This window comes from Podarcis liolepis (assembly GCF_965112155.1).
Source record: "Podarcis liolepis genome assembly, chromosome: 7".
In the NCBI taxonomy this organism is placed as follows: Eukaryota; Metazoa; Chordata; class Lepidosauria; order Squamata; family Lacertidae; genus Podarcis; species Podarcis liolepis.
Window position 1 is genome coordinate 9980150 of NC_139561.1, and position 26239 is coordinate 10006388.

A 26239-nucleotide genomic window follows, 5' to 3' on the forward strand; every position below is an offset into this window, starting at 1 on the left:
TTGAATTTCTACCCTATCCCTAGCAGCAGCGGAGGGCAGTGAGAGAAGATTTTACCCTCTCTCACAGGGGAAAGTGCTTTAAAGCAGCCCCACGCCATTAAGACTGGAGCAAAAAGCCCCGCCCGCCTGTCAGTCACATTAAGTCATGTGATTAATAGGTGGATGACCCACCACAGCGTCAAATTTGGCCCATTATGCAGATCCTGATAAAGATCTGGCCCACAGAGCCAAAAGGATTCTCCACCCCATCTTATTCCATCCTCGTTTGATCATTGCATGAGTTACCGTATTTTTCGCTTCATAAGACACACTTTTTTCCCTCCTAAAAAGTAAGGGGAAATGTCTGTGCGTCTTATGGAGCGAATGTGTGGTCGATCGCTGGCTCCATTTCCGGCCCTGGCCCCTTGCCCAGGCCTCCATTGTTGAATGTTCTGCAGACGGAGGCTGTTTGTTTCCCCAGCGACATGGGACTGGCTGAATAGATTATCTGTCTGGAAACTGTAGAAAGGGCTCCTTTTCCTTTCCTAAAGAAGCTGCAGAACTGTGAGTTGAACCCCATAAAAACAGGATTTTTTCACTTTGCAAAGTAAGCTCAACAACTTTGAGCTGATCCTCAAAAAACCGGGACTTTTCCCTTTGCAAAAGAAGCTGCGTAACTGTGAGCTGATTCCCCCAAAAGATGGGGCTTTCCCCCTTTCCTCCTCTAAAAACTAGGTGCGTCTTACGGTCAGGTGCGTCTTATGGAGCGAAAAATACAGTAAGACAACTTGGCCTCTGGCGGAGTTAATGAGCCTGCTCTGATTTTATTCCTGCCCAGGGCTTGAAACCGATGGACTCCAATGGGTTGGCAGACCCTTATGTGAAGCTGCACCTTTTGCCAGGGGCCAGTAAGGTAAGATAATTTTGTCCCTTGGTCCTCCTCCTTTGATAAGAGGCAACTGTCTCCAGGACAACAAGCCGGGAGGTGTGCAGGGGAGGGCAAACAAGATGGTCAAGAGTCTGGAAACCAAGCCTTTGAAGCACAGGTTGGATGACCATCTGCCAGAGATTCTTTAGCTGTGATTCCTGCATTTCAGGGGGTTGGATTAAATAACTCGAGGGATCACATCATAGCTGTCAACTTACAGATTTGAAAATAAGGGACCAGCAGCCAAAATAAGGGACCTGCAGCCTCACCTGTTCCAGGCACTCCAGTCTTCCTGTCCTCCTGCAGTCTGGTCAAACTCATGCCAGGTAGCTTCGAGAACACTGTCCAACCAACTTTGTAACCAGAGGTTCAACTGAATAGAATCTGAATCACAAGGCCTATGCAGCCTCAACTTAAGATGGCTCCCCGGCCTGGCTTTGCAATGCAAAGTTTGCAGCAGCACATGCAACAAAATGGCGCCCAGCATTCAAAAAACCCCTCAGCTTGCATTAACTAGCCACACACAAGGCATGCAAGCTCCACCCCCCAGTCGTTTTTAGACTTCTTATTGCGTGAGCAACACAGCCAAGCAACACAGTTGGAGTCTCCCTCCTCCCTGGCCGGCAGGGAGGGAGGGAGGGAGAGGAGCTGCTTCCTTTGAAATTTAAGGGACATTGTTTAAGGGACATTTAAGGGACATCCATCAATAAGGGACAGCAGCAGGACATGGCGCTGGAATAAGGGAATGTCCCTTCAAATAAGGGACACTTGACAGCTATGGATCACATCCAGCTCTATGATTGTATGCAGTGCTGGGTTTATGTATAAGCTAAACAAGCTATAGCTTAGGGCCCCACTCTCTTGGGGTCCCCAAAATAATTTTAAGGAAAAAAACCCCTGGATGTACATTTCCAAAATATAAGATAAAAAAACAAAAATGTGTCATGGGCTTTGAAGACACTCGAACTCAGGACGCAAGGGAGAAAAGTGCTAAGAGGAAGGCATACTTGGCAAACCCTCACTGTGATCAACTCCCACCTGGAAACCAATGTCCCCACTGTGGAAGGACGTGTGGATCCAGAATTGGCCTCCGCAGTCACTTACGGACTCATTGTTAAAACCATGTTTATGGAAGACAATCTTACTTGGTTACGAGGGATCGCCAAAGAAGAAGAAGATAAGCTAAACAAGCTATAGCTTAGAGCCCCACTCTCTTGAGGGCCCCCCAAAAATTTAAAGGAAAAAAACACCCTGGATGTACATTTCCAAAATATAAGATAAAAAACAAAAAGGTGTCATGGGCTTTGAAGACACTCAAACTCAGGACGCAAGGGAGAAACATGCTAAGAGGAAGGCACGCTTGGCAAACCCTCACCGTGATCAACTCCCACCTGGAAACCTATGTCCCCACTGTGGAAGGATGTGTGGATCCAAAACTGGCGTCCGCAGTCACTTACGGACTCATTGTTAAAACCATGTTTATGGAAGACAATCTTACTTGGTTACGAGGGATCGCCAAAGAAGAAGAAGATAAGCTAAACAAGCTATAGCTTAGAGCCCCACTCTCTTGAGGGCCCCCCAAAAATTTAAAGGAAAAAAACACCCTGGGTGTACATTTCCAAAATATAAGATAAAAAACAAATAAAACATACAGTTAGAGCTTAATAATTATTTCACTATTAATATACTTCTTCTTAATTGTATTTCACTATAAATATACTTCTTAATTGTATTTCAGTTCAACAATTACTTTGATAAAATACATATTTTGTTATGCGGAAATGGCTTTAGGTCCATAAATTACCATATAGCATATATTCAACACCAAGAAACAATGACAGTTTGTTGTTGACAAAGGACAGCTGGACATATAAAGGGCCCCGTTACCTTCAGTAGCTTAGGGCCTCGTCAAACTTAAATCCGTCCCTGACTGTATGAAAACATTTTGAGGAATTAAGGGGAAATGCACGAACTCCTATCTCAGCGGAGATGGGGAGAAGGAAATCTCCAAGGCCTAGAGCAGCAGCAGACATGAACCAATATCCTCCCTCCTTTCCAAAATCAGAGCACATGCAACTGCGATGTAATTACAGCACTTATGAACTTAGTCGAATCAGCCAAACAGCAGCACACAGTGTCACAGTGACACACCATAGCAATAAAGGAAATCTCGAAGGTAGTACTAAAACCGGCTTTTAAAAGCCCAAGCAAATCACACACTTTTGACGGGGCACATGACCCTGATCAGCAGAGATGTCAGCTGACCCTGACCAGGGAGGGCATTCCTCCCAGCTCACCTGACCTCCAGAATGAGCTTAATCGCCTGTCAGGTTACTCTGTTCACCTAGGAGAGCAGAAATCTATGCCACCATGTTTTCAGCTTTTACATTTCAAGAGCTGGTGGGGTGCGGGGGATAAAGGGTTTAGAGACAGACACGAGGGAAGCTTCCTTTCTCCTCTTATAAGGCGAGAACTCGAACCCAAATCTTAGAACGTCCAGGACAGATAAAAGAAAGGACCTTTCCACCCGTCGCATAGTTAAACCGTGGAAATGGCTCCCACAGGAAATAGTGATAACCAACCGAGATGACCCTGAGATCATCTTCTGAGGCACTCCTTTGTGTGCCTCCTCCTCGAGAGGTTTGGCGGGTGGCAACACGAGAACGGGGCCTTCTCTGCAGTGGCTCCCCGTCTGTGGAATGCTCTCCGCAGGGAGGTTTGCCTGGCACCTTCATTATACACCTTTAGACGCCAGGCAAAAATGTTCCTTTTAAACCAGGCCTTTGGTTGATCCGATTTACATCCTATGCCCTTTTAAAATGTTTTTTTTTTGGGGGGGAGGGGGCTATTGGGTTGTTGTTTTTATTTGTATTAGGTATTTTGTGGTTTTATATCTTGATTTTATTCTGTGAACTGCCCTGAGACCCCCCCGGGTATAGAGCGGTATATAAATTCAATAAACAACAACAACAACAACAACAACAACAACAACAACAACAACAACATGGAAAGCATTAAAATGCAGTTGGACCAATTCACAGAGGAGAAAGCCCTCGGTGGTTACTAGTCATGATAGAAGTCTCTGCAGCTGGAGACAGGAAAATAATAATAATAATAATAATAATAATAATAATAATAATAATAATAATAATAATTATTATTATTATTATTATTATTATTATTATTATTATTATTATTATTATTATTATTATTTATTTGTACCCCACCCATCTAGCTGGGTTTCCCCAGCCACTCTGGGCAGCTTCCAACAAAGATGAAAAATACATTAAAAGGTCACACATTAAAAACTTCCCTGAACTTCAGATGTCTTCTAAATGTCAGGTAGTTGTTTATCTCTTTGACATCTGATGGGAGGGCGTTCCACAGGGTGGGCGCCACTACTGAGAAGGCCCTCTGCCTGATTCCCTGTAGCTTTGCTTCTTGCAATGAGGGAACCGCCAGAAGGCCCTTGGAGCTGGACCTCAGTGTCCGGGCTGGACGATGGGGGTGGAGACGCTCCTTCAGATATACTGGGCCGAGGCCGTTTAGGGCTTTAAAGGTCAGCACCAACACTTTGAAATGTGCTCAGAAATGTACTGGGAGCCAAGACCTGTGTTATGTGGTCTCGGCAGTTGCTCCCAGTCACCAGTCTAGCTGCCGCATTCTGGATTAGTTGTAATTTCCGGGTCACCTTCAAAGGTAGACCCACGGAGAGTGCATTGCAGTAGTCCAAGCGGAAGATAACTAGAGAATGCTTCCAAATCCCAGTTTCTGGAAAACGCAGGATGCGAGAGGGCTCTGGTGTTTGGGTCCTGCCTTCGAGTTTCCTATAATAGGCATCTGTTTGGCCATCCTGTGAAAACAGGATGCTGGACTGGATGAGACCCCATAGACCTGATCTTGCAGGCTTTTCTTATTTCATCTGTGTTCATTAACCCAGAATATCCACCCACCGACTCTTGTTAATGGTCAAATTAAATGTAGTTCCTTTTTCCCCCTTCAACACCTTTCCCCATCCCCAGTTTTTGGGGCCTGAAGTTTTCCGTGCCTGTTCCACAGCCTTTGTCAAAGCTCCTAGCTGCACTCTGTGGGGGAAACAGGTTAATGAGAACGGCGGGTCTAGAAAGTGGCATTGTTACCGCGAGGTGAAGCCTCTGCCCGAAAATCTAATTATTACCGGGGGTTTAAAAAGATTGGTTTGCTGAGAAGGTTTTTATCCAGGTCTAATTGGTACCTTGGAAAAAAGGAGCACCTGCTGACGAGTGACTCAACTCCTTTAATGGATTTTCTTCCTCTTTGCTGTATCAAAGAGCAGCTCTGCCAAGCTGTGCTCTGTGGGGCAAGGGGAATTCTATGCAACAAAGTTCTAGGGAGGACAGGATTGTCCCAGTCTGAACGAAGGAGGCGTTTCCCTTTGCCAAACAAATTTAAACTTTTTGTCCACCCCTAGGAAATGTCAGCGAGTTTTCTGAAATGCTCAGGCACAGAGCTTTGAATTGTGGACTGAGCAGGGGAAAGTTAAATGGGGATAAGACCTCAGCTGGGTCAATTGATCAAGGTTGTTTTGCAAGTTTCCTTCTGGTGTCTTACTCAGACAGCCTTGATAAATCCTGCAGAATAAAGGTACCTATTAAAATATAGCGCATTTGTATGCGAAAACAAACCCTAACCACTTCAGTATGGCTTGATATAGTCCATCAGGCACGATGGCACATTCAAAGGCGTTCAGATCAGGGAGATTTGTAAGGACTCATACATGTTTTAATAGTTCTGCTTGTTTTCCAGTCAAACAAGCTGAGGACCAAGACTTTGAGGAACACCCGGAACCCTGCATGGAATGAGACCTTGGTGTACCATGGCATCACGGATGAGGACATGCAGAGGAAGACATTGAGGCAAGTCAAAGGGTTAAGCGTCAAACTTTGAATCAAACATGATGGGATCGTTCCGGCTTACACCCACAAAGTTACCTCTGGTGACCTGATGCAAAGCGTCTTCAAAGGTCCTTCTGAGATGGGGCTGGGCGGGAACTAGGGCTGTTGTGACAGTGGGATCGGTCTCCCTCTGGAGGTTCAGGAGTTCAGCCTACACTCGAGTAGGACTCTGGCAGAGACACATGCCCGACTGGCATGTTCTCTCTCTCCTGGTCGATCGTTCGGGAGCTTCAAAAGCTTTCTTCAGCCCGAACATCACAGCGACCGATGCCAACTGACATTGGCACACTTAGGGATCTGCAGAGTTTGCGCATCATGCGCGTGACAGACCTCAGCGACTCAGCATTTTGGCTAATCTACTTTATTTACATATAAACACACAGAATGTGTTATTCCCACACTGCAGTGAGGGAACCACCAGAAGGCCCTCGGAGCTGGACCTCAAAGTCCGGACAGAATGAAGGGGGTGGAGATGTTCCTTCAGGTATACTGGGCCAATGCCATTAGGGCTTTAAAGGTCAGCACCAACAGTTTGAATTGTGCTTGGAAACGTACTGGGAGCCAGTGTAGGTCTTTCAAGACCGGTGTTATGTGGTCTCGGCGGCTGCCCCCAGTCATCAGTCTTGCTGCACCATTCTGGATTAATTGCAGTTTCCGAGTCACCTTCAAAGGTAGCCCCACGTAGAGCGCATTGCAGTAGTCCAAGCGGGAGATAACCAGAGCGTGCATGTTTGTTCCTTTCAGGATCTCTGTGTGTGACGAGGACAAATTTGGCCACAACGAGTTCATAGGTGAGACGAGGGTGGCCCTGAAGAAAGTGAAGGCCAACCAGAAGAAGAATTTCAACATCTGTCTGGAAAGAGTCATCCCGGTACATTTCACCGTCGTCTATGTTCTTGTCCCATTCATTGTGATGGTTTGCGTGTGAACATGTTTGGACCTGCTCTGTAGCACAGAGGGGATGGGAATCTGAGTTGGGAAGAGTAGGAGAGGTTGTCTGCTGGGCAGACAGTTGGAAGGATGGCTTTTTCCAACTAAGAATCAACACGGCGGGTTAAGGAGAAGGAAGCAAATGCTATCCACGGTTTCATCACTGGGCATCTATGATTAAAGACAGATAAGAGCATAAGCAGACCCTGCTAGGGTCACGCCAATGGCCCATCTATTTTAGCACCCTGTGCTCACAGTGGCCAACAAGACGCCTCACTGAGAAACCCACGGGCAGGATCCGAGCACAGTAACCCTCTCCCCTCCTGTGGTTTCCAGCAACTCAGGTCCGCAATACCTCAAGGACCACCTCTTTCCATATGAACCCACCCAGATCATCTTCTGAGGCCCTCCTTCATGCGCCTCCTCCTCAAGAGGTCTGGAGGGTGGCCACGCGAGAACAGGGCCTTCTCTGCAGTGGCTCCCCGTCTGTGGAATGCTCTCCCCAGGGAAGTTCACCTGGCGCCTTCATTATACACCTTTAGGCACCCGGCAAAAACGTTCCTTTTTAACCAGGATGTTAGCTGATCTGATTTACATCCTATGCCCTTCTAAAATGTTATTTTTGGGGGGAGGCTATTGGGTTGTTGTTTTTATTTTTATTATGTATTTTGTGGTTTTATATCTTGATTTTATTCTGTGAGTCCCTGAGACTCCCGGGTATAGGGCAGCATATAAATTCAATCAACAAGCAAGCAAGCAAGCAAGCAAACAAACTGATAATCAGGAGCATTGGTGCCTCCAACTGTGGAGGCCAAGCATAGCCCTCAAGAGTTAGATAGCTTTCGTCTCCATGAATTTCCCCAGTCCTCCTTTAAAGCCGTCCAAGTTTGTCGCCGTCATCACGGCCTCCTGTGGCAGTGAGTTCCATAGTTTAACTTTGTGCTGTGTGAAATGGTAGTTTCTTTTGCCCTTCCTGAATCTTCTAACATTCAGCTTCATTGCATGCTTGTGGCTTGCAGCACCATGAAAGGGGGAGAAAACATTTCCCCCCTCTCTTTACTCTTTCTCCATTCCGTGTATAATTTTATAAGCTTCTTTGCTATCACCTGTTCACTTGCCTTTTATCTGAAGTAAAAAGTCCCAAGCGCTGCAGCCTTGATCCATCCCCTGGGTCGAGTACAGGGTGATGTGATCCTTGCATAGCGCCTCTATAGGACGCACCCAACCATAGGGCGCACCTTGTTTTAGAGGGGGAGAACAAGGGGAAAAAAATCTCCCCCCCTCTGCTCAGCGCCCCTTCAGCGAAGCAGCAGGAGAAATGGAGGCCCTTCCATTTCTCCTCCCACTTGGCTGAAGGGGCGCTGTGCAGCTCTCCCTCTCTGCTGAAGCCAGGAGAGTCTTGCTCTCCCGGCTTCAGCAAAAGGAACCCGAAGCCTTCGGAGCGCAGCGTGAGTTCCCGCTGTGCTCCAAAGGCTTCAGGCGGCTATCCCTGAAGCCTGGAGAGCGAGAGGGAGCGCTCCCTCTGCGCTTCGGTGGCTTCGCGTTGCTATCGCTGAAGCCAAGGAGTCTGCATTCGCTCCATGGGACGCACACACATTTCCCCTTAATTTTTGGAGGGGGAAAAGTGTGTCCTATAGAGTGAAAAATACAGTACATTTGAGGAGGAAAAAGTGGTCCAGGAACTCCTTAATTCAGGTTCCCCAGGGTCTCTCAAGCTACCTTCTGGACAATATTAAAGGAAACCTTTTTTTCCTCCCCCCATCTTTCACTCGCCGCTAACCCCAAGATGAAGCGTGGAGGTACAACTGGATCATCAAGAGGGATGGCGTTGTACGAAGATGAGGTAAGACATTACCTAGACTGAGGGGAGGTTTCGCCTCATTTTCCATGGCCACAACTAAGCTGCTGAGGAGAAACGCTAAATTATTTTCTGAGCAGATGCCCTCTTAGACTGAAGCATATTTTTTAGTTCCAGGGCCTTGATCAGACTGTTAGTGCAGGACAGGGGAAGGCAGTGATGGTTCAGTGGTTAGATCAGGACCTGGGAGACCTGGAATGATCACGTAAGCCTCAGTGGACCGAGTGGCAGTTAACCAGTTAAAGGTAAAGGTAAAGGGACCCCTGACCGTTAAGGCCAGTTGGGGATGACTGGGGTTGCGGTGCTCATCTCGCTTTAGTGGCCGAGGGAGCCGGCGTTTGTCCGCAGACAGCTTCTGGGTCATGTGGCCAGCATGACTAAGCCGCTTCTGGCGAAACAGAGCAGCGCATGGAAACGCCGTTTACCTTCCTGCCGGAGTGGTACCTATTTATCTACTTGCACTTTGATGTGCTTTTGAACTGCTAGGTTGGCAGGAGCTGGGACTGAGCAATGGGATCTCACCCTGTTGCGGGGATTCGAACCGCCGACCTTCTGATCTGCAAGCCCTAGGCTCTGTGGTTTAATCCACAGCGCCACCCGCATCTTTAGTTTAACAGTTACTAGATTCTAATTTTGTTGTATCCTCAAGATTAATGTATATCATTAGTACAATTGATCGTTATTACTATTTTATTGTTGCTATTTTATTATTATTTTTCAATGTAATTATGTATGTAATTTTTTCATTTATTGTGGGAGCCTTTTTTTGTGGAACCTTGTTCAGCGGCACCATATGGTCCATGGTAAATCTGGCAATGGAAAATTTATGTGGTGCTCTCCAGCCCCTTGATGCTCTAAGCACATGCTTAAAAAGGTAAAGGTAAAGGGACCCCTGACCATTAGGTCCAGTCATGGCCAACTCTGGGGTTGCGGCGCTCATCTCGCTTTATTGGCCGAGGGAGCCGGTGTTCAGCTTCCGGGTCATGTGGCCAACATGACTAAGCTGCTTCTGGCGAACCAGAGCAGCGCATAGAAACACCATTTACCTTCCCGCCGGAGTGGTACCAATTTATCTACTTGCGCTTTGATGTGCTTTTGAACTGCTAGGTTGGCAGGAGCAGGGACCGAGCAACGGGAGCTCACCCCGTCGCGGGGATTCGAACCGCCGACCTTCTGATCGGCAAGTCCTAGGCTCTGTGGTTTAACCCACAGCGCCACCCGCGTCCCAAGCACATGCTTATTTAATGGTTAATTCAGCCCTCCTGGACCTCCATTGCCAGAGGTTGCAGGCCAGAGTCAGTTTCTGATAGGTAAAGGCATACCCTGTTTCTACAAAACAGCTTTCCATTCGTTTTCCATTCAGTGCTGCTAACTGTTTAGTCGGCTTTTCCTTGAGAGCCACAGAGTCCAAAACTTTCATCTCCAAGCAGACAACTGCAACTTATCCAAACCTTTCAGATTTGGAGCAATCAGTAGACAAGCTGCAACCAGTAGAAAGGTGATCTGTTATTTGTGGAGAAGGTCTTTCTATTCATCCTTAAGGCCAGTTGTGGAGTGCATTGATCAGACTGTTTTGTGATCTTCCTTCCTAAAAGACACAAAACAAATGAAATACCATGAAAATCCCTGAAACGAGAGGTAATCGACTAGAAATAATATCTTGTGGAAATCAACTAAATAATAAAATCAAAAAGCTTAAGGGAAAAAATTTAGAAAAACCTAAAATAGAACAAAGCCTTAACGGGATGCCGGCTACGAACCTCGTTTCACTGAACTATTCAGTTTCCTCAGAAGGAAATGGAAAAATCATAAACTTTAAATGACCAAAATTCAAACAAGGGTAGAACCCCAAAAATTCTGACGTATTATAATCCTAGCTTGACCTAGGTAAAGCAAAGCGCAGTAATAAAGGATGAGGACTCAAAAGTACAGTTTCTAATACTGAATTTACAAAAAAGGTTTGAAAACCTAAATAGCAAGTTTTAAACAAAGCCCAGCTTGAAGAAAGCCAAGCACAATAATAAAGGGTTGAGGACTCAACTGTGAAAATTCTAGTGCTGCTTTTACAAAAAGGTTTAAAAACCTAAACGGCACAAATTCAAAGAAAGGAATACGAGATAAAGCTGTTTTAGATTTTGAACAAACTCAAGAACAGGGCTGGAACGCTCCCATGGTCTAGGTCAGGGGTCTGCAACCCGCGGCTCCGGAGCCGCATGTGGCTCTTTTACACCTTTGCCGTGGCTCCGGGGCGGATACTAGTGAGGGGAGGAGGCGCATTGTGCGCCCCGACACTCCCCACTGTGGCGGGCGCTGTACTGGCTGTGACGTCGCATGGGGGCGGTGCGTGCGTTAGTCAAGCACAGTCCCAACGTCACCTTCCCGCCCGCCCGCTACATTGTAAGGGGCATGTACGCTGGTCACTGCATTGAAAGGGGGCATGTACGCTGGTCACTGTTTTGAAGGGGAGTGAAGAACACACACACACAAAAAGGTAACTTGTTAATTTAACGTTTATTTCTATGAGGAGGAGTAATTCTGAGGGGTCAAACAAAGAAATAATTTAAAAAAGTGACAAAAAAGTTATTTTTATAATGACGAGTTTTGCGGCTCCCAGTTTTTTTTTCTTCGGAAACAGGTCCAAGTGGCTCTTTTTGTCTTAAAGGTTGCAGACCCCTGGTCTAGGTGTTACTGCTGATGTTAAAGACTGTTACTTCTCGTTTCAGGGATTTTCACGGTATTTCATTTGTTTTGTGCAATTTCTCAGTTCCATGACTGTCTTTTTTCTATTTCCTCCCTAAAAGACGCCAGTCCAAAATGCTTTAACGGTGCCTGCCCAGTTCTAAACTGGTCTTTGGAAGATGCAACATTTGGAAATCCATGGGGTGGGGAAGAATGAATTAGTTTAGTCTTCCCAGTTAGTAATTCCCGACTGCAGTGCTGTTAGTCTCTTTCCTGTTGCCTCGCTTTTCTGAGGATTGTGGGCTGGCTTTGCAAAATGTGAAGCTTAGGGGGAGAGATCTAGGACTCTTTTAATCTGGAGAGGAGAGCCTGGGTCATTAGGACAGAAACCAACTAGTTGGGTGCCAGGAGGGTGGCTGGGCAATCTTGCTGAGCAAATCCCACTCCCCCTAGAACAGGGGTCAGCAACCTTTTTCAGCTGTGGGCCGGTCCACCGTCCCTCAGACCATGTGGGGGGCCGGACTATATTTTGAAAAATAATAATAATGAACGAATTCCTATGCCCCACAGATAGCCCAGAGATGCATTTTAAATAAAAGGACACATTCTACTCATGTAAAAACATGCTGATTCCCGGACCATCTGCGGGCTGGATTGAGAAGGCGATTGGGCTGCATCCGGCCCACGGGCCTTCGGTTGCCTACCCCTGCCCTAGAACGGGTTTTTTTTGCACAAGGTGCCCTCATGTGGTCACACTTAACATTTCACCGCATTTTCTGAGTTACTCTTTGAAAACCCAAGGGTCTGTTTTGTGCTTTTCGGGCCCCCAGTGGCAGATCTTGGGGCCTCAAATTTCAGCAGCGGTATGTGTGACGCCAAAATTTGGCACCCCACCCCCTAAATCCGCTTCTGAGACCGTCACTTGATGACTGCAGCACTCAAATGACAACCTGAATACAGTGATACTTCGGGTTACAGATGCTTCAGGTTACAGATGCTTCAGGTTACAGACTCAATGTGTTACAGACACAATGTGTTTCCCTATGCAGATTTTTTTTAAAAAAACAATTTTTAGATATAAAAAACCATCAGTTTATTAAATAGATTTAAATATACCACAATTCATATTGAAATCCATCGGGGGGGGGGGGATTCCTAGAAGATTTGCACCATTGCAGATTAACTGGAAATTGTATTAAATTGAAGTAATTTGGCAACAATTTGTAACAATTTGGGAAATCAACAAAAATAACCGGCAAAAAACCCCCAACCCAATTGCAAATTAATGCTCATTTCTTCAAATACACAATCCGTACTGATATCTTTCTAGATGATCTACACCATTTTTTTCAGCCCAAGGGCCACATTGCCAAAAAGGCAAGCCTTCCAGGGGCCGCATGCGAGTGGGGGGTGGGGCTTGAAGTCAGAGCAGTGTTTCTCAACCTTTGGGTCCCCAGATGTTGTTGGACTACAACTCCCATCGTTCATAGCCAGCATGACCAGTGGTCAGGGAGGATGGGAGTTGTAGTCCAACAACATCTGGGGACCCACAGGTTGAGAACCGCTGAGTTAAAGGTTTCTAAAGCTGCCGCTCCTCCATCCAGTTCAAGGGCAGATTCCAACAAGGCCAGAGCGCTGGTTTTAGGCTGATCCTGAGGGGAGGATCTGAACCAATGGATTCAAATTACAAGAAAGGAAATTTCAGCTAAAGTACCTGGAAGAACTGTTCGACAGCAGAACAGGACTCCCTTGGAAGTTTCTCAGTAGAGGTTGTTTTGTTATGGAAATTCTACTCAATACTGATCCAGAGCAGATTCCAATGTATAGTCATACCTCGGGTTACAGACGCTTCAGGGTGCGTTTTTTCAGGTAGCGGACCGCCGAAACCCGGAAGTACCGGAACAGGTTACATCTGGGTTTTGGTGGTTGTGCATGCTAAATCGCGCTTTGTGCATGCGCATGTGCAGACGCACCGAATCGCAACCCGTGCGTGCGCAGACGCGCCGCTGCGGGTCGCGAACGTGCATCCCGCACGGATCACGTTTGCAACCTGAGCGTCCACTGTATAGTTAGCAGAGTAACAACTTAAAAAACGTTTCAGGATTCCCCAAAAATAGACCAGAGGCAATTAATATTTCATCCAGCAGAGCTTTATTGCTACTGAAGGCAAATGAGCCTAAGGGTCACAAATCCAATACATTCAGGATTGGCACTGTGTTATAAGAAATCCAGTTGCAGCAGACAACTTAAAACTTACAATAACTTATAATAAGGCTAAACCTTAACACTATACACTGGTACCTCGGGTTATGAACTTAATTCGTTCTGGAGGTCCGTTCTTAACCTGAAACTGTTCTTAACCTGAGGTACCACTTTAGCTAATGGGGCCTCACGCTGCTGCCGCACAATTTCTGTTCTCATCCTGAGGTAAAGTTCTTAACCTGAGATACTTTCTGGGTTAGCGGAGTCTGTAACCTGAAGTGTCTGTAACCTGAAGCGTCTGTAACCTGAAGCGTCTGTAACCTGAAGCGTCTGTAACCTGAAGCGTCTGTAACCCGAGGTACCACTGTATACAGAACACCACACCAGAAGGAAAAGAGATAGAAAGAGAAAGAGAAACCTAGGCTCCCTCTGGCCTTACTTTTATAGCCAGTATCACCTTGACAAAAAGAGATAAGAGAACCAGTTTAAAGCAGCTGTACTCAGCTTTTCTGAAGGAATAACCCAAACATCATGAAGCTTCTGCTTGTTTCCTTCACACAGAGAAGCTTCCAGAAGCTTCCAGAACCCTCTTGAAGTAATCAGAATAGAAAAAATCTCTGCACATCAGATCAACGCTTTCTGCACTAAGAAATGCAGACTGACATATGCAAGCCTCCAGTCAGGGATGATTTAGTGGTGATTCCTGCATTGCAGGGGCTTCGGATGATGACCATTTGTTGGTGTTGTTTAGTTGTTTAGTCGTGTCCGGCTCTTCGCGACCCCCCTGGACCAGAGCACGCCAGGCACTCCTGTCTTCCGTTGCCTCCCGCAGTTTGGTCAGACTCATGCTGGTAGCTTCGAGAACACCGTCCCACCATCTCATCCTCTGTCGTCCCCTTCTCCTTGCGCCCTCCATCTTTCCCAACATCAGGGTCTTTTCCAGGGAGTCTTCTCTTCTCATGAGGTGGCTCTACAATTCTGTGATTCTATGACTCTATCCCAAAATGCAGACTCCCTCTTTCTCCCCCACAGATGGGCCAAGCGGGCGACGTGGAGGAACGGGGCAAAATCCTGGTGTCCCTCATGTACAGCACTCCGAAAGGAGGCCTCGTCGTCGGCATCGTGCGTTGCGTCCATTTAGCGGCCATGGACGCCAACGGCTACTCTGACCCTTTTGTGAAAATGTACGTCCTGGGCACAAACTCCTGGGCTTTGTTGGCTGCCAGCTTTGTCATTTACTTAGGTAAAGGGACCCCTGACCGATAAGTCCAGTTGTGGCCGACTCTGGGGTTGCGGCACTCATCTCGCTTTACTGGCCGAGGGAGCCGTCGTACAGCTTCCGGGTCATGTGGCCAGCATGACTAAGCTGCTTCTGGCAAACCAGAGCAGCACACAGATACGCTGTTTACCTTCCCGCCGGAGCGGTACCTATTTATCTACTTGCACTTTGACGTGCTTTCGAACTGCTAGGTGGGCAGGAGCAGGGACCGAGCAACGGGAGCTCACCCCATTGCGGGGATTCGAACCGCCAACCTTCTGATCGGCAAGTCCTAGGCTCTGTGGTTTAACCCACAGTGCCACCCGCGCCCCTGTCAATTACTTAGTAAAGGCAAAGTGTAAAGGGACCCCTGACCATCAGGTCCAGTCGCAGATGACTCTGGGGTTGCGGCGCTCATCTCGCTTTATTGGCTGAGGGAGCCGGCGTACAGCTTCCGGATCATGTGGCCAGCATGACTAAGCCGCTTCTGGCGAACCAGAGCAGCGCACGAAAATGCCATTTTCCTTCCTGCCGGAGCGGTACCTATTTATCTACTTGCACTTTGAGGTGCTTTCAAACTGCTAGGTGGGTAGGAGCAGGGACTGAGCAACAGGAGCTCACCCTGTTACGGGCATTCGAACTGCTGACCTTCTGATCGGCAAGTCCTAGGCTCTGTGGTTTAACCCACAGTGCCACCCACGTCCCTAATTACTTAGTCGCTTGCAATTCTGAGAGTGCTCAGGAAAAGTGTGCCTCTTTCCCCGATAATTTTGGTGCTTTGCCATGTAATCTCGCATTACCTTCCCTATTCCTACTAAATCTCGCCACTTTACCCAATCGTTCAGCTCAGCTGGCACCAGCATGAGATGACACGACTCTTGGCAAACATTGCTATCCCACCCCATGTTTCCAGGACGGAAGTGGCAGGCAAGGGTGCGGCTCCCCTACGAAGAAAGGCTTCAGTGTTTGGGACTTTTTAGCATAGGAAAAGCTGAATTTCTCCAAGCAGAATGCATAGTAACGTTGGGTCGCGCCCCCACCCCCAATTTATATGCATTTATATGCACACTTTCCTCTAAATATCCATGTTTGCAAACATTCATTTATTTGTTTTGGCTGGAGGGATGCCTCACAACATATGGGAAAGTGCACATTTTGGGGCATGGCTGTGTTCTGGTTCGCATATTGCTTTGGGAACTGTGAATGGGGTTGGTTAAAAGGCAGACTGGACCAACTTTCGGCCCCATCCCTGTTGGGAGGAGATGGAGCCAGAAGGAGGAGGAGCAGCAGAGGGGAAGCAGCAACATGAGCTCAGTATTGTCTACACTGAACGACAGCAGCTCTTCAGGGTTTCAGGCAGGAGTGTTGAACCTTCTCCATGCCAAGCAGCTGCTCCTTCTATGGTGGGAGCGGTGGCCCAACATGTTTGTCACCTGTGGAGAGTCACAAATCCATCACCTCTGGGATAATCTGTTTTTCTGTTCATTCCCCCCCCCCAAAGAATTACCCGTATTTTTCGCTCTATAGGACGCACCAGATGATAGGACGCACCTAGTTTGGGGGGGGGGGGAGGAAATAAGGGGGGGGGGGAATTCTGAATCCCAGAAGCCAGAACAGCAAGAGGGATCTGGCTTCTGGGATAGCCACTGGGATAGCTGGTCTAGCTTTGCGCAAAGCCTCAGCAGGGCAAGGGGAGCCTTCATCCCCGTGCCCTGCGGAGGCTTTGCGGGGCCACCCAAAAGCCAGAATAGCTAGAGGGAGCGCTGTGCAGCTAGAGGGAGCCTTCATCCCCGTGCCCTGCGGAGGCTTCTGGGACAGCCTGCGAAGCCTCCGGAGGGCAGCGGGATGAAGGCAGCCAGCTGCCCTGCGGAGGCTTTGCGCCGCTAACCCCGAAGCTAGAACAGTGAGACGGAGCGCTGCGCAGTGCTCCGTCTCGCTGTTCTGGCTTCTGGGACAGCCTGTGAAGCCTCCGCAGGGCAGCGGGCTGCCTTCATCCCCCTGCCCTGCGGACGCTTTGCGCAGCTAAGCCAGAAGCTAGAACAGCGAGACGGAGCGCTGTACAGCGCTCCCTCTCCCTGTTCTGGCTTCTGGCTTAGCCGCGCAGCCTGCATTCGCTCCATAAGACGCACACACATTTCCCCTTACTTTTTAGGAGGGAGAAAGTGCAGAAAATATGGTAGCTTGACAGTTCAGCAAACCACCTCCCTGCTCGCTCTTTCCACAATTATGCATCACCGTTACATCCCAAAAACATGGTCAGAAGAGAGACCCCTTTTCCTTCCACATGGACTGATGCTTGCCCCTTTTAGTTTTTCAGCTGTCTTTCACAATCCTCCAAGTTCTGGAGAAAAACGCTCGCATCTTCTTCTTTCCAGATGCTTAAAGCCGGACATGGGGAAGAAAGCGAAACAGAAGACGCAGATTAAAAAGAAGACGTTGAACCCGGAGTTTAATGAGGTGAGGCAAGGCTAAGATTCCTGTGTTTCAGGGGGTTGGACTAGATGATCCTTGTGGTCCCTTCCAACTCCACGACGCTATGATTCTAAGGCCTCTTCTCACATTCCATGTGGTGCATTCGTGGATCTGAGATTTTCAGAGCCTGCTTGCCACACACGCCGGCTTTCCCCAGCCTGATGCTCTCCAGATTATTTATTCATCATTATTATCTATGTGCTGTATTAACCTTCCGCTCTTCCTCCCCAAGGAGTTGGGTGACAAACAGATGTACCATTAAAGAAACAAAGCAAACAGTTTAACACATTCTAAAAACACTGTTAAAAACATCTAAAATCAGTTTCTGCAAAGTTCAAAAACATTCTTCCAGTACTTTTTCAGCCACCAAACACCTGGGTGAAAACAGGAATGTTGTCAGATTCCTCCTGAAAGCCAATAAAGAGGGAGGTACCAGTGCACCTCAGTCGGGAAGGCATTGCACAGCCAGGAGCCACCACTGAAAAGGCCCAGATAGGATTCCTTATTATTATTATTATTATTATTATTATTATTATTATTAACGTTCTTATGTCACATATGTATACATTATCATATTACATTACAGGGCATATTATAATATAATTTCCAACATGTATACAAAGTTTATATACCAAATTTATGTACCTAAAGAAAGAAAAAAAAGGGGGGGGAAAAGAAACAAAGACATAAAGGCATTTCAAAATAATATTTGTACCAGCACTACGGATTTCCTGTCAATCTCGTTGTATATTCTTTTTTTACAAATGAATGTACTCTTATTATTGTATATTTCTTTACATTTTATCTAATACATTCCTATATCAATATGTACCCTTAATCTTGTTTCTCAACTCAATTTCTCTCCAACGTCAGTTGAACACTAGCATAGATAGCAAACCTTTACTAAATTTTTGAACATATATCTATCCCATTTTTCCATAAATTTTTGTTTTGAGTTGCCTCTCAGGCTATTTGTCAACTGCGCCATTTCAGCAAATTCGTGTAGTTTATTATGCCAGTCCGTTACTGTTGGGGCTTCTTCTTCCTTCCACCCCTTTGCTACCAAAGTCCGGGCTGCAACCCGGCCCAGATAGGATTCCAGCTTCCATCAGCCCTAGTCAACATAGCCAGTGGTCAGGAAGGCAGTACTTTAGAGGCAGCCCCAGAAATGGGCAGTGATGAAACAGGGATGAGTTTGTGGTGTATATATTGTAGATAGTGAATACTGGGCTGGCTTCACGTCAACCCACCTGTGCTCAGTTCCATCCGCCCCTAGAACTGAACCCCCTCCTTGCTTCGTCTGAACGAAGTTTGAGAGCCAGTGTGGTGTAGTGGTTAAGAGCGGTAGTCTCGTAATCTGGTGAACCGGGTTCGATTCCCTGCTCCTCCACATGCAGCTGCTGGGTGACCTTGGGCCAGTCACACTTCTTTGAAGTCTCTCAGCCCCACTCACCTCACAGAGTGTTTGTTGTGGGGGAGGAAGGGAAAGGAGAATGTTAGCCGCTTTGAGACTCCTTCGGGTAGTGATAAAGCGGGATATCAAATCCAAACTCTTCTTCTTCCTGGTTATCGACAGAAGCCTGCTTTGAGCAAGGAGGGGGAGGCTAGCGGGCCAAGGCCTTCTCTGCCCCCTCCCCAAAGCTCCACCACTTGATCCTTGATGGAGAGTGTTATCTTTTTGGCAGGAGTTTTTCTACGATATCAAACACAGCGACCTAGCCAAGAAGCAGCTCGACATATCGGTTTGGGACTACGACATTGGCAAATCCAACGATTATATTGGTGAGTGCTATCAGAAACAATGGGGGAATCTCAGCTTGTTTAATTAGGGTTTATTAAACCACGGTGATGTGTGTGGGTGTGTAAAAAAATTGAGTTTTAGGTTCTTAGGATATCCAGGAATGGGTTGTTTATTGGGTTTCTTTCTCAATAATAATAATAATAAATAATATTTTTTTAATATACCCTGCCCTCCCCGGCCAGAGCCGGGCTCAGGGCGGCTAACACCAGTAAAATTACAATATTAACATAATGGCGGGGGGGACGGACCAATTTAAAATACGGGGTAAAATGCAATTTAAAATGCAGCTTCATTTTAATAGTAGCCCATAGATCAAAACCATAAGGGGAGGCAAACCTAAGGGTCAGACAGAATCCAAACCAAAGGCCAGGCGGAACAGCTCTGTCTTGCAGGCCCTGCAGAAAGATGTCAAGTCCCGCAGGGCCCTAGTCTCTTGTGACAGAGCATTCCACCAAGTTGGGGCCAGTACTGAAAAGGCCCTGGCCCTAGTTGAGACCAAGAGGTGCTTTGCAGTACAATCTTCAGTGCAAGGTCTTCCTGGTCCTCCTCCACCCAATGATGCTTTGGGACTACAACTCCCAGCAGCCCCACTCAGCCCTTGCTGGCTGGGGACTGATGGGAGTTGCAGTCCAAAGCCCCTGGGAGGGGGACCCGGTTAGGGGAGGTGGCACCAGATCTTTGATGGGACCGTGGGCATTGCAGGGGATCATCTCAGCCAGGTAACCCAGGGCAACTGTTGAGTTTTGGTTGAATGAGATGCAAACTGTCAGATTTAAGAAAAAAAAGATAACCTGGAAGTGGGGTCCTGGTTTGAGGCCTGCCATGATGCACGGAGGGACGCGGGTGGCGCTGTGGGTAAAACCTCAGTGCCTAGGACTTGCCGATCGCATGGTCGGCGGTTCGAATCCCCGCGGCGGGGTGAGCTCCTGTCTTTCGGACCCAGCTCCTGCCCACCTAGCAGTTCGAAAGCACCCCTAAGTGCAAGTAGATAAATAGTTTCCGCTTTATAGCGGGAAGGTAAACAGCGTTTCCGTGTGCTGCGCTGGTGCCGGCTCGCCAGAGCAGCTTCATCACGCTGGCCACGTGACCCGGAAGTGTCTCCGGACATTGCTGGCCCCCGGCCTCTTAAGCGAGATGGGCGCACAACCCTAGAGTCGGACACGACTGACCCGTATGGGCAGGGGTACCTTATGATGCACGGAAAGCCTCTCTCTGCAGCTGCCTTTCTGTCTCTTGCAGGTGGGTGCCAGCTGGGCATCACAGCCAAAGGCGAGCGCTTGAAACACTGGTACGAGTGTCTGAAGAACAAGGACAAGAAGATAGAGCGCTGGCACGCCTTACAGAACGAGAACCACGTGGCCAGCGATTAGGAGAAACCGCCCCCCACCCCACCGTACCTGAACCCTCCTCCACCCAACTCATTGTAGATTCCCAGACATCTTTCTTTCACTCCTGGGGAAATGATTCCCCTCTCATCTCCTGCCTCTTTCGCAAGAGAGGCTTCCCTCCTTAATCATCTCCCTTTTCTTCTTGTTTTCCTTCTTCTTCTCCATCGTCTCCTGCCTCCTTCGGGAAGCAGCTGCTGCTCCCTTCGTCCCTCTCTCTCTCTTCCTTCCCTTTCTTTGTCTGCCTCCTTCCGGGAAGCAACTTCTCTCTTGCTTCTCCTCTATTCTCCACGCCAAGGATAAAGGTTCTCTTTTATGTTTTGTATCGTGACCCATTCCTGCCACCGCCACCTTCTCCTGCCGTGGGTGCATTGATGTATAGACTTTTTCTAGCAATAGCCCAGCACTGGAAATATTTTACGTTTGGCCTCTGCTTATCCTGACAGCTAAATGACACCCACCCACCCGACCTGACCCAACTTCGCCGTGCTTCTCCCCGACCTGTTGAAAAGCTCTTTGTACTCTTAAGTGCCCTTGAATTGACCTCCTTGCCCACCTTCCTCCAGTCTCCACCTGGGCATGTGGAAGGTTCCTCTTTGCACACTCAAACTACGCTGTGCATCGCTCATGGGAAAATGCACGGCTACGGTTTTTTGATCCGGCTGCTCCGAGCATGTGGGGCGGCTGAAACGAAACCAGACCAAACCAGCCAGATAGCGCAAGTCTTTCGGAAACCAACGCCTGCGCTGTAGAAAGCTTGGGCTTCCGACTCTTAGCCTCACTTTGGTCTCGCCTTTTTCTGTGACCCGCCATAGATGTAATTCCGCCAAGATTCATTTCTCAGCGTTGCTTGGTGCCATCTCGGACACTTTTAAGGACCACCTTCGTCCTTCCTGGTTTGGCAACTACGTGGGCTGAATGGCCAGTAAAAAAAAAAGAAATTATGCTGTGCTTCTGCTCCCACCCACTGTGTGGTGCTGTTGGACAAAGTCCTCTTCATGTTAATGGGACCTGTCTAGGACAGCTGTCTGGATAGGATAGCTGTTACTGCTCTGGTGCCCTCCAGGTGTTGTCCAACTCCCATGAGCCCTAGAAGCCAGCGTGGCCCGATGGTCAGGGATGATGGGATCTGGAGTCCAATGATACATGGAAGTTCCAGGAGGTGTTCCCATTGACCATGCCCTACTGTTTTTGGAGCACACCCAGAATCTAAGGTTCAGACGTTCAGAGGTAGAGGCAGCTTGGAGCGGTGGTGCATTTGCAATATTTGTGCAGGGCCCTTCTTGTGCACAGCAAAGAGCAAGCCTGACCCAGAAGCTTCGGCGAAATAGGGGCAGCGCCATGTGGCTTATCTGCCACTCAAGAGGTTTCCTTGCTTGTTGAGCTAGTTCTCCCCAAAGCCCTCTCCTTTAGCTTGGACTTGCTGGTGGCGGCACCATCAAAATGGCCACCTGAAATCTCCCAGGTCATGTTCGCTGTGGCTTGAGACCTGGCATGCATCTGTATGGATATACAACATTTTCATACTTCTTAGGTCTTATACCTGTGTTGAAACTTGAAAACAAAAAACCCCATAGCACAAAAGCATTGGTTAGGTGTTATGTGGGGCCATGCTGTAGTAGCCACACTCACAATCCATTTAAAGTACTACGATGACCCTTTAAACAGTCATGGCTTCCTCCAATGAATTCTGGGGGCTGTGGTTTGTGAAGGGTGTTGAGAATTGTTAGGAGGACCTTATTCCCCTTGCAGAGCTGCAATTTCCAGAGTGGCTTAATCCCTCTTCCCAGGAAGCTATGACAATTGTTAGGGGAATAGGGGTCTGCTCGCAATCCCAGCACCCTTAACTACAGCTCCCAGAACTCTTTAGCGGAAGCCACGCCTGTTCAGAGTGGCATCACAAAGCTTTGATTGGATGATGTGGTCTAGGTTGACTTCAGGCAGCCATACCTGGCTCAAGACAAAGGACAAAATGGTGCCCCTCCACTTTTCTCAGACAGAAATGGTGTCTCAGAAGCTCTGTGCCCAGTGCAACCAAACCAGCTGTGCTCCCCTAGATCTGCCTTCGTCACCAGCTCACACTGTTGGTCTACCTGGCCCAGGATCGTCCAATGGGTAGCAACTCTGGGATCTCCATCCCAGATCCAGTCCTTCCCACCAGATGCTTCCTGAGTAAGTTCATTCTGGAGGTCCCAGGAGTTGAACTTCAGAGTAGCTTCTGCTTTTTAAAAATATTCCATTGATAAGAAAAAAATTTGGAAGGGGGCAGATTCCAGTGGAATTCTCATGGATGGTTGCATTTGATGGTTGCATTTTCTTGTCATGGTTGCATTTTTCATTCAAGGTGGCTGAGGTCATTTTTGCTGACGTCCTTGCATTCTTCAGGCCATCTCTCTGGGGCTCTCAAACCTTTACCGCAAGGCCCTGTGTTTCCTGGAAAGCGTTGCCAAGGACCTCATGGGGCTTTACTGGAAGCTGTGGCTGAGAGTTGCAGCAGGACATCAAAAGATGTTCATCCAGCAATGGAAGAGGACATCTTCCTGACACACCTCGTACGTAAGATAAGTGCAAACCCCGCTAAACCAAAACTGTACAAACCAAACAGCCCCAACCTCAAGTGTCATAAGAAAGAGTCAGAAGATAACTAGCCTTTTTCACATGGGATGAAGATGATCTGGAACAAGAATTGGAAACCTGGTGCTCTGCTGATGTTGCTGGACCCCCATCAGCACCAGAGAACGTGACAGAGTCCAACAACATAGGAACATTGCTTAGACCATTGGTCTACCTTGTTTAGGCAGCAGGTCTTTGTGGTTTCAGGTTGAGGACATTCTCAGCCCCACCTGGAATTGCTGAGCCCTGAACCTGGGACTTTAGGCGTGCAACACAACCCCAGTCCATGCAAATCATGGGCCACCCTGATCTGGAAACGGACAGGAAGGATTCAACATGGCACAATTTCAAACCTATGTAAAAAGTAGGCGCTGAACTGTGGTCGCTTCCTCGTCCACCTGCCTCACCTTCAGGAGTGCTGGTTCCGTTACCCTTCACCTGCGAGTTCGCACCTGGGCCATTTTTGTGTGGTGGTCAGGATGCTGTCAGCGGCTTTCGGCTGGTTGCCCAGGAAAGTATAAAAACAAGGGGAAGTTTCTTACTGTCCTTTTTTATTCCGATATTACAGAGAGAGGCTAAAGAGAACCCAGCCTCTTGGATAATGGCATTGTCCCGAGTGAATCTCTCCCACTTCTTCATCTGTCACTTCTACAGGTCCTGCTCCATGACCTCTGTCTTTAAGCTCTTTGCTGTCCTACTTTTAAGGCTCGCCGGGTCCTGGGAGATGGAGAGTCTGGAATGCTTTCTAAAGACTGGCCGTTCCAGTTCTGCCTCCTCCTCTCCCATTATTTCCCAACTTTCCCCCTCATCTGCCTCTGTGACCTCCCGCAAACCAGTGTTCCTCCTCCCTGGAAGGGTCAGGATTTGAGGGAGATGGTCTCTGCCATTCCTCCTCTGCCCAGTTCTTGACAGTGGTCTGCTTCTTTCAGAGCAGGGCCCCAATGACCACTCTTCCCTGTGGTTTCCAGTAGCAAATCTCCCTCTCATCTTCCTTGTCCAATAGACTCTTAGTTGTACATTTGTGAAGGACAGCTTCATGAAAGATGTCTCAGCTGTCTTGTCCTGGATGAGAGTTTCAACAGGGTGTTGTTTTTCCTTGTTGGCCTGTCAGAAGGTCACAGCCTCAGAGTTCTGGTGCAGCCAAACTTATTTACCTACCTTGACCTTGTAGTATTACTCTATTTCTCTATCCATTCCGGCATTGCAATGAGTTGGACTAGATGACTCTTTGGGTCTGTCCGTCCCCAACTCTGTCTATCTAATCATCTGTCCAGACAAATCTTCTAAGATTTCATAAAACTTACTGGGATTTTTTGGGGGGTTCCTTTTGTAGACAGCAAGAACCATCCAGCAGCCTATCTGTGCTGGTAGCCATCTGACCACCTGGCAGAACTTTAGGCTAATGGATCCCTTGTGATACGCTGGTGACAAGGTCCCAGATCTGGTGTATCTTTGGGACCTGCTAGCACACAGGACTTCCACTCACAGTGCTCTCCCTCCAATGTAACCAAGATCACTGGTTCATGCTAGGAAAGCATGTTTTCTCTTTCACATTTAAATTCTGGGGAACGGCAATGAGATGGTTGGGACATCAGATGGATGAAGACTGGGGCGGCGAACGTTTTTTGATCCAAGGGCCACCATATGTGGGCAGACTTCTGGGGCTCATCTGCCGACGGAGGGTGGGAGCCAGAAGCCAAAACGAGTGAGACAGCAGAGGTGCCTCAGAACTTTGTATGATGAGCGACATTCCAGCTTCACAAACATGTAAGAGGTTCTACACACACACACCCCTCCCGCCAGAAATATCTCGTCTTCCATCCTGGCGTGTGAGATGCATTACTGCTTTTCAAGGGCGCATCTGTCAGGCCAACGCACTCTTGTAGGGTGGGGTGTGTGGGGTGTGTGTGTGTCCGTGTCCCTGGAGAGAGTTGGGACGGTGTTGGAGAGGCGAGTGCAAAGCGTGGCACTCTTCTCTCTTTGCTCCTGTCGTCTCTTTCCAAAATACACATCAAGAGGAACCTGTTGCAAGTCTCCCCCCAAAGGCTGATGCCAGTCTCATTTAATGCCAAGGTTAGATGCAGAGCAAAGGCCTTCAAGCACTGCCCAGACAGGGACTCCTCCCCTCTGGCGCCAGCGGTTCTCTTCTCCTCCATTTCACATGCCGTCTGGAGACGCCTTCTTTGTGCAAGTGGTTTGTTTTCCTCCAAAGTCTGGTTTTTGCACAGCGCGGTGTGAAGATTCTTGTCGGGGAAAAAACCAAGAAAGGAGACATGCATTTCTCCCATCCGCCCTCCCAGATTTTCACGGATGTCCACCCCCTCTCCACCCCTTCAACTTCTTGGCAGTTTGTGACCATTTTGTAATGTGCCCGCTTTCGTTCTTTGTAAATAAAGCATGAACATCTTAGATCAGGAATGGTACACACCCCTCCCCTCCCCCCCTCTTCCTTCTCTTGACAATTGCATTCTCTCAAGCATGCAATGAGACTTCACAGAGAAATAAAAACAGTTTACAACTATTTAACAGCCAACCTACCACCAGTACTAAAAACAACACCACAAAAACCTAATCCCACCTGAACTTCTGCTGCATGCAGGTGTAAGAAACCCCCCCACTTTTCTTCATGTCATACCTAATAAAGTGAAAACAACCTGGGGGGAAACCTCACTTTGCTTTGTGTTTTTGTCACCTGCATCTCTTGAACAGATGCACCTGAGGCAGAAGTCGAGGTGGAAACACTTCCAAGAACCAGGGTGGTGCAGTTTTGTTAAAGATTGTTGGACTAGGACCTGGGAGAAACCAGGAGTCAGATCCCCAATTGGCCACACCGGGTGTCCCAGGGCCACTGACTGCCTCAGCCACAACTACCTCGCAGGGCGGTTGTGGAGCAGGGAAACCATGTAGATGGCTTCTTGAGCATCTTGGAGGAAGAGGTGGGCTAGAAATTCAATAGATAAATAAGATGGATCCAAGATCGTTGGAGGGGTGGGGTGGGGCGGAAGGTATCTGATCAGTCTTCCAATCCTGTCTGAGGCCTGGCACACTACAGTATAACTCTACAGTATAACCAAGAGATCCAGTGTGGTGTAGTGGTTAAGAGTGGTGGACTCGTAATCTGGTGAACCAGGTTCGCTTCCCCGCTCCTCCACATGCAGCTGCTGGGTGACCTTGGGCTAGTCACACTTCTCTGAAGTCTC

General features: G+C 48.0%; 1 protein-coding gene across 5 annotated transcripts in view; it reads left to right on the plus strand.

Annotated features, from left to right (window-relative positions):
- RPH3A (rabphilin 3A) overlaps positions 1–25709 on the plus strand; it is a 128259-nt gene extending 102550 nt beyond the window's left edge. For all 5 annotated transcript variants that reach the window (XM_083511415.1, XM_083511416.1, XM_083511414.1 and 2 more), the window contains 8 exons: positions 818–892; positions 5693–5802; positions 6586–6712; positions 8558–8614; positions 14543–14694; positions 17144–17225; positions 18926–19022; positions 20281–25709. In XM_083511415.1, coding sequence (XP_083367541.1) covers positions 818–892; positions 5693–5802; positions 6586–6712; positions 8558–8614; positions 14543–14694; positions 17144–17225; positions 18926–19022; positions 20281–20411 — 831 coding nt within the window. In that variant the 3' untranslated portion in view covers positions 20412–25709. The remainder of the gene's footprint in view (positions 1–817; positions 893–5692; positions 5803–6585; positions 6713–8557; positions 8615–14542; positions 14695–17143; positions 17226–18925; positions 19023–20280) is intronic.
- The last annotated feature ends 530 nt before the right edge of the window (positions 25710–26239 follow it).